The sequence below is a fragment of the Cornus florida genome, unplaced genomic scaffold, assembly GCF_030987335.1.
Source record: "Cornus florida cultivar Cherokee Brave unplaced genomic scaffold, ASM3098733v1 CherokeeBrave_3.0.0_Hap2_Chr07, whole genome shotgun sequence".
Taxonomy (NCBI): Eukaryota; Viridiplantae; Streptophyta; class Magnoliopsida; order Cornales; family Cornaceae; genus Cornus; species Cornus florida.
This window is the reverse complement of record NW_026775577.1, coordinates 2,699,817-2,712,030: the sequence shown is the minus strand read 5'-3', so window position 1 is coordinate 2,712,030 and position 12,214 is coordinate 2,699,817. Positions and strand designations below refer to the sequence as shown.

At 35.4% G+C, this 12,214-nt stretch overlaps 1 protein-coding gene and 1 long non-coding RNA gene across 5 annotated transcripts; one reads left to right on the top strand and one right to left on the bottom strand.

Annotated features, from left to right (window-relative positions):
- Positions 1–2,709: 2,709 nt before the first annotated feature.
- LOC132315746 (uncharacterized) lies at positions 2,710–7,680 on the bottom strand. 4 transcript variants are annotated; one of them, XR_009483837.1, is made up of 7 exons: positions 7,639–7,680; positions 6,026–6,105; positions 5,872–5,958; positions 4,258–4,311; positions 4,089–4,139; positions 3,297–3,388; positions 2,710–3,151 (listed from the first exon to the last, which is right to left on the bottom strand). It is a non-coding gene; the product is annotated as an uncharacterized LOC132315746 (long non-coding RNA). The 4 variants fall into 4 exon arrangements; XR_009483835.1 differs by having other exon boundaries at positions 5,872–6,105; XR_009483834.1 differs by having other exon boundaries at positions 5,872–6,169; positions 7,639–7,678.
- Positions 7,681–10,799: 3,119 nt separating this feature from the next.
- Positions 10,800–12,214, top strand: LOC132267554 (uncharacterized). Its single transcript, XM_059768704.1, has 2 exons — positions 10,800–11,398; positions 12,202–12,214. Exons 1-2 carry the CDS (start codon positions 10,800–10,802, stop codon positions 12,212–12,214), a joined length of 612 nt encoding a protein of 203 aa, XP_059624687.1.

The following is a 12,214-nucleotide window of genomic DNA, read 5'->3' as shown; positions in this document are numbered from 1 at the left end:
AGCTCCATTAGGGCCATGAATAACATAATATATTCTCCAAGCTAGCTAAGCGAGTGTTTAAAAAACATGGTACCTGGACGCCAAAAAAAAGGGACTTATTTTTGCAATTGAAAATTGTATTAAACCCCACACCGCTAATTAGGTTGCACATTACATCTATAAACAGCTCTATTAGGGCCATGAATAACACAAAATATTCTCTAAGCTAGCTAAGCGAGTGTTTAGAAAACATAGTATCTAGATGCCAAAAAATAGTACCTTTAGTTCAAAAACATGGTACCTTTGGAAACAAAGCGGTACATTCACAAAGGGACTTATTTTTCCAATTAAAAATGGTATTACACCCCACACCGCTAATTAGGTTGCACATTAGATCAATAAATAGCTCCATTAGGGCCATGAATAACACAATATATTCTCCAAGCTAACTAAGCGAGTGTTTAAAAAATATGGTACCTGGACGCCAAAACAAGGAACTTATTTTTACAATTGAAAATGGTATTAAACCCTACACCGCTAATTAGGTTGCATATTACATCTATAAACAACTCCATTTGGGCCATGAATAACACAAAATATTCTCCAAGCTAGCTAAGCAAGTGTTTAGAAAACATAGTACCTGGACGCCAAAAAGTAGTACCTTTAGTTCAAAAACATGGTACATTTGGAAAAAAAAGTAGTACCTTTGTAAAAGGGACTTATTTTTGCAATTGAAAATGGTATTACACCCCACACCGCTAATTAGGTTACACATTACATCTATAAACAGCTTCATTAGGGCCATAAATAACACAAAATATTCTCTAAGCTAGTTAAGCGAATGTTTAAAAAACATGGTACCTGGACGCCAAAAAAAGGGACTTAATTTTGCAATTGAAAATGGTATTAAACCCCACACCGCTAATTAGGTTGCACATTACATCAATAAACAGTTCCATTAGGACTATGAATAACACAAAATATTCTCCAAGCTAATTAAGCGAGTGTTTAGAAAACATGGTACCTGGACGCCAAAAAGTGGTACCTTTAGTTCAAAAACATGGTACCTTCGGAAAAAAAAAAAAAAGTGGTACATTCGCAAAAGGGGCTTATTTTTGCAATTGAAAATAGTATTAAACCCCACACCGCTAATTAGGTTGCACATTACATCTATAAACATCTCCATTACAGCCATAAATAACACAAAATATTCTCCAAGCTATCTAAGGGAGTGTTTAAAAAATATGGTATCTGGACGCCAAAAAGTGGTACCTTTAGTTCAAAAACGTGGTACCTTTGTAAAAAAAATGGTACCTTCGCAAAAGGGACTTATTTTTGCAATTGAAAATGGTATTACACCACACACCGCTAATTAGGTTACACATTAGGGCCATGAATAACACAAAATATTCTCCAAGCTAGCTAAGCGAGTGTTTAAAAAACATGGTACTTGGACGCCAAAAAAATGGACTTATTTTTGCAATTGAAAATGATATTAAACCACACACCGCTAATTAGGTTGCTCATTACATCTATAAACAGCTCCATTAGGGCCATGAATAACACAAAATATTCTCCAAGCTAGCTAAGCGAGTGTTTAAAAAACATGGTACCTGGACGCCAAAAAAAGGGACTTAATTTTGCAATTGAAAATGGTATTAAACCCTACACCGCTAATTAGATTGCACATTACATCAATAAACAGCTCCATTAGGGCTATGAATAACACAAAATATTCTCTAAGCTAGCTAAGCGGGTGTTTAGAAAACATAGTACCTGGACGCCAAAAAGTGGTACTTTTAGTTCAAAAACATAGTACATTTGGAAAAAAAAAAAAGTGGAACCGTCGGAAAAGGGACTTATTTTTGCAATTGAAAATGGTATTAAACCCCACACCGCTAATTAGGTTGCTCATTACATCTATAAACAGCTCCATTAGGACCATAAATAACACAAAATATTCTCCAAGCTAGCTAAGCGAGTGTTTAGAAAACAAGGTTGCCAAATATAAATAAATAAGTTAAAAATGATAAGAAGGGTATTTTAGCCTACACAAATTCTAAACAAATTTTAACGAAATATGCTCTACTTATGAAATTGAACAATTAATGAAGCAAATTCTAGTGCAGTAATTTTAGCGAAATATGCCCTACTTTCTCTTTCTTTGTGACCCCAGCTCGGGAACTCCAATTAATAAAGCAAATTCTGGTGTAGTAATTATTTTGAGATCCTGTAGTCTTCCAGACTGGAACCTGTTTCTCCAAAGTTGTAAGGTGGTCTTTGTGGGTTAACCTGTTTATTGTTCCTTCAATGTAAATCAGTTGTTTTTAAAATTTTCATGGTCTGTATTTTAGCATTTTGCCTGCCACTGCTTTTCAAGGTTCCAATGCTCATGCTCTTGGTCTGGTTTTGCTCTGTGTCCCTCCAGAAATTTCGCTTAATTGATTTGGAAATCTTATCTAGAAACACGAACACAAGCAAGACTAATTTCTTTTAAATGCATTGGAAATTGTAATTTGCTGTTTTTCAGTTTGGGTGTTCATGGTATTAGTAACCCGACTCGACTATGAGATAATAGTAGCATTCTCTTTCCAAATGAAATTTTCTTCCTCAAGCTGACATGTTAGACAATTTCCATTAGCAAAAGATTCAAAGCTATGATGTCGTATAAGTTCAGAAATTAGAAAGAGAATTTTGTATTCTCCCGTTTGGCATGTTTCTACACAGAAATTTGTGGTGCACACACAAAGCATCAACATTTTTCAGTTGGGATTTGGGAACCCTCAAACAAAAGATCCATCAACTACATAGAGCATCAACATTTTTCAAAGCTTCAAAAACCAGAACATAGTGAAATCAAAAGAGATCAATCGATCAATGAACAAACCCTAAAAAAGAATTAAGCAAACAGGATGAACATAGATGAGCTCGGAAGGACAGCGATGGAAGCTCAGTTGTTGATTTTGATGGTGGTGACGCCTTTCCATTTGGAAATGACCATCTTCTGTACACCGTTTCTCATCTTCACCTCGATCCGGTCCTTCTCATTTCCAACATCAGTGAGCCTGGGATGGCAACAAGCGCTAAACCTGAGCCTCGAGCCTAGGCGCGCCTTTAACAACACTGATGGGATTCACAATGAGAACTATCCAACTGAACCTCTAAATCAATTCTGCAAAACGAATGGCATGTTCAAACGTCATGGAATATGATATTACCCAATACCATTTATGATATGGATATGCAGCGCCATTTGTATTTTCTAACCACAAATAGGGAAAAAAATACTATGAAAAAAGCAAAAAACTCTGAATCACCTATCTAGATCATAACCGCCCACTCCCAAAACAAAGTCCATGTCGACAACGCCATATTTAGCCAGCTTTAACTGTGTCATCCCATTGATATGCTGACAAAAGTGCACCAAAAATCCAAAAGTTGCAGAATCAATAGCATGCCAAGGAAAGATGAAAAAGAATTCACTGTTCATTTAACATAAAGCTGTACCAGTAGAACATATATGACAAATTAAGCAACATACTAACATAAGGCTATACCATAAACTATTACATGAATAAGTTGAATAATTGAATCTATTGAGCACTTTCAGTATTAACCCTAGTTTGTTATAGACATGTAAGCTTCAAATGCATTCTTAAATTTTCATTTCTATTTTTTTAATTCTATACCCCATTGACTGCACAAACAGATACCTATTGTGTAAAATATTGTAATTACTTTTTGTGTTCAGAAATTTTAAAATAAGAAATTTCACATAATGCAATTTCCAGTAGACCAGTTGACCATAACATTAATATAGAAAAATATATATCAAAACCAGACTAAAGTTAAATTTGGCTTGTCAAAAGGCAACAGCAAAACCCACAGCTGAACTAACCAAAAAAGTGCCTAAACTTCAAAGAATTGATCATTGTGCAGGAATCAAATAGATATAAAAATGCCAACAACCGTTTTTCCACTTTCCATATTCATACAAGTTCAGTTTCTCTTGGCACAGTCTAAAAACACCTCTAACCCTCCCAATTCAATGAGTAGCCACATTTCAAAGATACAAGTAAAATCTATCTATGTACAAGGTGAAAGCCTACCTGAATTCGCTTTGTGAACACCTCCAAGTCAGCCTCAGTCACCAAATCTATCTGCCAACATTATACAATGAAGAGCATAAAGATAGTAGAAAAAGAATTCATTGAATTCCAAAGGAAGTCATTTTAAGTCAGGTATAGTTCCTGATTATTGAGAAGAAATCTAATATACCTTGTTTAAAATAATACTAGCAACCAATGAACCCTCAATATCCACCTCACCAAACTGCAATGAAAAACGAGAAAAAAGGCATAAGAAAGTGAGGTTTTACTTGAACCAGCAGTAGAACTGTAAAAAAATAAAAGTTTAGTTTTGAGTATAGACAAGAAATTGGCCTCTGGCCACTCTAGACTACGGGTTAATGTTCATGTTTCACAAACTTTGCAATAGAAATAACTTTTTTTATTGAATATAGCAAACGGCATAATCCTTTGGTGGCTGATCGGTGTGCAGTCATTACCAGCATGAGACAATGCCAATAACATGCATATATGAAAAGTTTGACAACAACAACCAGGAAACATGGGGTTCCAAAATAGTTATCCACCAGAGTCTTACACCAATTATGTACTAGAATCAACATTTTGGTTTTGGTTATCTAAAGATGAGGTGTTTACAAGCAACGGTAAAACTGGTATACTGGCTTAAGGTTGAGAAATCTATGAAAAAATGATTTTTTATTTTTTTTTATTTTTAATTCTTCTACTTTGTGCGCTTGCTTTACATTGAGATTGGGAAAGTAAAAACAGAGAAGGTGATTAAGCTGAAAAGTTGTATTGCTCATGCCCCCACTGTTTGATTACTGAGAAATTGAAAGAAAGGAAAAACAAATGATATATTGATTGTCAAATTCGTTTTTGTGGTTGGCAGAATTGGATTTTTATTTTGAAAATTTCGTTATATGGTTGATTGTTTAATTACAATTCGCAGAAAGACAATTTACTTTTTTGTTGCAGTGATTAATAACATTATGTAGATTACCACTGTCATAAAGGGTTTTATTTTGGAATTCAAAAGCCAATTTTATCTTTTGGCTTAAATTAGTCGTTCACATTTGGACCAAATTTGAAAACTAAATTTTTTAAAACTTGGGCCAGCTTTGATCAACCCAAGAGCTTTTAAGTTTCAGATTTCTTGTTAAACTTTTAAGTTCCAGATTTCTTGGTCATGTTTCACCAGATTTTAACTAAGCTATTAATTTTTTTTTACTTTCTTTCTGATGTTATGGTTGGGATTTTATGGTTGAATTAGTGGAGTTTAAATAGGATTCATCCCTACAAATTTTCAACAAACTCTGTTTCAACAACCAGATTTTCTGATTTTGACGACGTGCCCAATTCAAGAGATTGAGTTGGGAGATAGGAAGAAAAACAGAGCTTGAACCGGGAGAGAGAAAACTAAAAATTGGACCGGGTTAGCTTTTGCAGAGGAGTAAAAAGTTGCTGCCCTTTATATTATTATTATTTTCTTTGCTTTTACTCTTCTCCTATTTACTCCAGATTTTGGTTAAAATAACAGCACTAGTCTTTAAAGTTGTTGCTCTTAGTTTTTGGCTGTTGGTCTTCTCCTATTTACTGGACAATTTTTTTCCATTGTTTGAATTATAATCTTGCAATGTTGTAGAAGATTTCAAGTCATTTTTCTTGTAGTGCAGTGGTAGAAGTCTTTTTCACCCCTTGTTTAACAAGTTTTGAATTAAACATATTAGACTGATTACAGTAAACTAAAACCGTATTGACTACAGTAAACCATAAACAAATTAGAAATTAATTATCTTAGACTTACCTAAAGCCATGGTGAGAAGGCTATAAACAATTTGCTAACTGCTGGCCCAAATTTGAATATTTGGAGCTGATGAATCCCTTCTCGAGCCTCCAAAAAAGATACAATATAAATAAGATTAAATATTTAATAGGGAATAAGTCGAATCAAAATTTACCAGTTTGGCATGCCGATGAGAAAGGGAAGGAAACATTTCTGTGATGGAGTTCCCAACTCGACCTTCTTTTCATCCCAAGCCTTCACATAACCATTAATTTTTCAGAAATATTAGGAGAGGTTGCCAGAAAAGATGTCATGGAAACTGAAGAAGCAAAAATGAAACAAAAAAATGACATGATTACTCTTTTCCATTATTATACAACCTAGAATAGGATCAATCATATATTCATATTGACAAAAGATTTAAATCTCCATTCCACCACTTATTTTATATCCATCTAATGTTTATCCAACACCATCAACATGACTTATCAAATAAAAAAGAAAAATAAAAAAAACAGAGGAACCAAGATGGGGGGACAAAAAAAAAAAAAAACAACAAAAAATAATGGACGAGCAGAGATCTCAAAAGAACAAAGTCATATAATATACTCACATAAACAAACCTGAAGAACAAAAAAAAAAAAAAAAACCTAGATTGATTATATTAATAGATCTACAAATATAGAAACATGAGTTGTATGGAGAAATCAGATCAAAAGGTTCAAAAAAAGAAAAATAAATGATCTTTGCTTATATTCAGAAGATATTCAAGAATCATTGGCATATATGGTCTATTTTGATATCAGCAATGCTTTAAGGAAAAAAATTGTAGGTTAAGTTCTAAATAGAGACACTTTTCACTATTATTTCTTGCCCACTTAGAAAAGCATTGATTATAGAGGAAAAAAAATGCACAGCAACGCAATTGTAAAACTAGAGACTAGGGGGTAAAACTATGATCAAAACTCTTCCAGTATGAAAAACCACAAAGATAGGAAAGCAAAACTAGAAACTAGGGGTAAGACTTGAAAAAAATTCACCAACAAAGAATTCCTACAGAAAAACTGGAACATTCCTAGGTCACGTAATAGAATTTGCAAAAACCAGGAATTAGATCCTCATGCGCTAATGAATCAGAGTGATGATTTTTGCGATGATGACAAGGTCCAATAGAAGTTGCAGCAGCTAAATTTGCCATCAAATCACTTAAAGAATCAAGCATCCGAGATACCAAAAAAAAAAGGCAAGCGAGGGCCCAGGTACCTCTTTGACCAAGACCAAGAGCAAAACAGAAGATAAAACAACTAGCATGCAAAAAATCTCCAACTCTTTCTAGTCCAAGAAGCCCAAAAAGCTTATACCATCTACCAAATATCTAAGTTCACCAACTAATTTAATCATGCAAACTTTAATCAGCGAGAAAACTTAATTTTGTGACTTTATAACCTTGCTTTAGATATGGCCACCTCACAAGATCATTGTCATGGCATTTTTTCATTGTATCATTTGTACAAACACATGCAATACAAAAATCACTTTAAATCAGTAGGCTTCTTCAAGGGGGGGAAAAGTAGAAGAAAACCTAAATGACAACAATATAAAGTGGCTTTTGAATTCAAACAATCAAAGGAATTTATGATTTTAAGAAAAAGAAAATCAATTTATGATTCACGAAAGGAACTCCAACATATACTCACACATATCTGTTAGGGTTCAAGCTTTTCTGATTTTGTTTCAGAATTTACAAATGAAATTTCAGCCAAAGAAATTAAAATGAAATATGCTTACATGAGCGGATGTGATAAGAAACTTCAACACTCAAATGGCACGTGATAAGCGCTGAATACTGTATATTCAAGCGCCCTAAATTACATTAACAAAGTCCATTAAGTGATTATTTTATGAAGATTAACTCCATTTGCATGTTTTTGTGCATTTTCAAGTTAAAGTGCAAAAAGGAAGCAAAAATGATGCCTTGTGGAATTTTGAGCAAAAATGGTGCCATTTCTGAATTTCTGGCAGCAGTGATCCTGAATTTTGTCGCCATTTTTGACCTAGCAAACTCAAGAACTGGACTTCCATCATAACATGAAAGATTCAGAGCTCTGAATCAGCTTTCCAAATCTTCAAGCGGTTCGTCATTCGGAGTTCGGAACAGAGAGTTATGATCTTCTTAACAGAGGTGCGCAGAATTGCCTGGCAGCACTGAAGTACTGCCTTTCTCCCCATTTTCGACCAACCAGAATTGAGAATTGGGTCTTCATCAAAACATGAAGTTTTTGAAGCGCTGAATCAGCTCTCCAAATCTCCAAGCAGATCATCATTCGGAGTTTAGGGCACAAAGTTATAGCAGTTTTACCAAAGTAGGTCAGTTCTGAGCAAGAAAAGCATGTTGCACATTGCACTAATTTAGAGTGCTCGAGACCACTCTTCGAGTGCTCGAAAATCAGCCAGATTGCAGCTCGGAAATGCACCGCTCTTCAGCCCACTTGTGCATTGGTTTCCACATTTCCACCCTCCTTCTTTATGGAGTGGTTGGGAATGTCTTTGGAGGAGGGAGAGAGCTTAGTTGATAGATATAAGGCAACTAAGGGCCACATGGATCTTATCTTTGAATTTTTGCAAGATAGAGAGAGAGAAGAGAGCAAGGAGGAGAGTGTTCTTGAGTGCTACAGTAGAGCTCGAAAATGGAGTGGTATTCTTCTTCTTCTTCTTCCATTTTTGTATCAATGGAGAGCTAAACCTCCATCTAGGGAGGTGATGAAGCCTCCTCTTTTGATCATGTTCTAGATTAGGCTATACTTTTGGGGACTATAATGTATAATGTGTGGAAGTTTCATAGTCTAAGAGCATATTCCTTCTTGTAATGAATTTTAATGTGTAAATGGTTGATGTAAGTTCATTGTCATATCTTTGATGATCCTTGGATCAATCTTATTGCTTTTATTTTCATAGTGACAATGAAAATGTAAACTATGAATGTTTTTCAAGGCATGTTGATTTTGAAACTTGATATTCCATTGCTTAGGTACCTCCTTTGATGGTTTATACTTGATTCCTACCTTCATGTGCTTCACCATTTGATTGAAAGCTTGATGGTCTTTTGCTTGAGATAGTGTATTTGATTCTACACCTTAGTTTAAGTAGTTCAACTATGGTAGCTTTTGATGGATCATTCTTGTTTTGATTAAGTGAGCTTCTTGATGATTATTAAGCAACGGACTTGCTTCATATTTCTTGACCATTGCATATATGTTATTTATCCCCAAATTTAGACCTAATCTAGCATGTACTTAGGGTGTAGTGTGGATTCATCTCCCTAGTCGTTTCTACTTGTATCTCACTTCTTCAATTTCATTGCAATTTACTGTTTTATGCACTTTTAATTTCCTAGCTTAAGTGACATCCAACAAAACCTCTATAAACCCTTCACCATCCTAAGAATGACTCTAGACACTTAGGTTGCCTTAGACTAGCGCAGTCCCAGTGGTTCGACTTACCCGACCAATAGTCCTATTTTACAATGATTCGTGCTATTGCGAAGGTTGATGTTAGTTGATCAACCGATCAGCACGATAAATCAACCACCATCAGTCTTGTAGTGTGTCTGTGACTCTGTATACACACAAACAATCAAACACACACACACACACCCACATATATATATAGATTTACATATATAGAAACACATATAACACTACAATTGGATTATATCAGTAATCCAATTTGTCACGAAAGGCACGGAAATGGTTAAAGGATTGTTGATCGCTGTTGTTTACAGAGAAGGGGGGAGAGAGAGGTCGGCACGAATGGAATGTGAAAAGAGGAATTAGTAAGTGTACAAAAGGGTATTTTAGGCAATACATAAAATAGGAAGAAGGGTACTTTAGGCAACAGAAATATGAAACAGTATTTTTTCATGTGCCACCTCAGCCTTTGGGTCAAACACATTTTAGAGAAACTTTGAGACTTTGACTTAGCCTCTAAGTAAATATAGTTCCCTAACCTCATTTATATGTAATAATCCCTAAAAATATTGATATTTTTTTTGACAACTTTCTCAAACAGATAAAAGCCAACTTTCCAATTAGCTAATGTAAGAGCATCTCCAATAGTAAAATGCTAAATTAGATGCCAAATCTATATTTTGACAGGTGCTATAGTGTCAAAATGCTACAATTTAACAATTCTGCTCCAATGGTGTAAAATGTTATTTTTTGACACAACCACCACTCTTTTTCAACTACCATTCCTACCATTCATATTTACATCAATAATATTAAGGGTTAACTTCAATTACACCCTTGAAGTATGTCCAAACTTCAAGGAGACCCCCTACGTTTGCAAAAATTCAGTCAGACCCTCTACTTTTTCTGACACACATTAGTCTCTCCCTTAGTCAACGGTCAAAACTGGTTAGAAATACTTTTTGATGACATCAACAAAAAAAAAGTAGATTAAATGCCCAGATTGCCCTCCAAAGTCATGTTTGGCTATAGGCATGATTATAGTCTATATATTAGATAAGAAATAAATAGTGTCGTTGAGTTTTCTTCCCTATTTATGAAAACTCAACGCCTCTGTTAATGACCAGCCTGTTCCACCATAAGATACCTTAGGTAGACGTTTTATATACAAATCCAAAAGAAAATAAATCAGAAAAAACACTTATTACGGAGAGAAGAAAATGGAGCACCTACAACAGTAGCAGCAGCAGAGGTCGAGCGATGATCTTCATCGCCGACAAGCTCCTCACCAACCGCGACTCATTGGCAGCAAGATATTCAAGATCGCCACTCAGTACCACCGACTCGCACTCCTCTTTAACGAAACCCCTCTTAATTTAGAGAACACTAGCTAAACTGAAGACATCTGCTAATTTAGTGAGAGAACAACTGAGAGAGAGAGAGGAGCTTAAGACAATACCCACCAAAAATCTCTCTCTAGAAATGTCTGATTTAAAGGGAAATAAGAAGAGATTAACAATCAACCTCTCTTTCTTCGATAACCCATTAAAATTAACTACCAAATCTCCAAAGAACTTAAAGCCAAACAGTGTTGTAGGGCTCGGAATTGTTGCCGCTATGAACGAATTGGATCAAACCCCCGATCCATTTTCCCCTGCTAAATCTAACAGAAACACTGTTTTGGCGGTTTCACCGAGATCCACCGCAATACCGATAGTGAACATCAACAATAATAGCTCTGTTTCTGCTAAATTTAGCGGTGTTGCTAAGTTTGGGGGATCCAAATTGGAGGAGGAAATGGAGTTGTCTGAAGGGTATACTTGTGTAATTTCGCATATCGGGAACAATCTGATTACGAAGCGAGAATACTTTGATGGTGATTTAGCTAATGGGTCTGAGAGTAGCACTAGTTATTGGATGAGTTCTGGAGTGTTCTCTGCTTCTTCGCCGCCGAGTCAGGGCCACGATGGACTCCGCGGCGACGCAGTATCGGCCTTGACGGGGTTTCAGACAACAGATTTTCTGAGTTCTTCCTATCTCTGCAAGAAGAAGCTTCATGGACTGGACATTTTCATGTACAGGTACATACATACATACGCATATATATGTTCCTATTTATTTCAATTTCTCTGTGTTGTTCTTTTTTGTTAATTTATTTTGACTATAATTTGATTTCCTGGGGATTTTCTGGAATTTCTGAGTTTCATAACCTCCATCCGACCGTTTCTTCAAATCCGACCCACAACAATTCAATTTAACTCATCAATTTAACCATTCTCATCAATATATCATTGAAATAATCTAATAAAATCATCAATTCAACCATATGTATCCATCAAGCTCGCGGATCTGATTGAGAGCATACTCGGTCTGGTACTAATTCTCCGATATTGGGTGTCTGAATTCAACGAAGAATTAAGGAAAACTCGTCGGTGACTGCTACAGCTTCGTCCACTTCAATTTGTACCCTCAATGATCTTGGTATCGGAAGTTGTACGTCTGACTAAAGCTCACCGGACCGTAACTTACTGAAATTGAAGTTGTCGAAACTAAAACTCACGGTTAGGTCGATATATCTCCGTTTTCTTCCTAGTCTCTCAAGCTTTATGCTCATATCAGTAGGTCGCTGAAACTTTGACATTGAGTCGCTGAGACTCTAAACTGAACTGCAAAGCAATGAGTCTAATTTTGTAACCTGACTTTGCTATTGAGATACGAGGGATGATAGAAGATTAGCTGACTATTTGGTTCAACAGATAAAACTAATCTTGGTGGCAGTTATAAAATATGTTGTTTGGTCAAGTGTATATAGGAAAACGACAAAAAGGGCAATTTAGTTATTTCATTCATTTATTTGTTTTTGTCAGCGGACAATGTCTGACAGGGGGTCTGACTGA

What these genes read in the sequence shown, in the direction of transcription:
- LOC132267554 (XM_059768704.1), top strand. Translation starts at nt 10,800, where the DNA reads ATGTCTGATTTAAAGGGAAATAAGAAGAGATTAACAATCAACCTCTCT.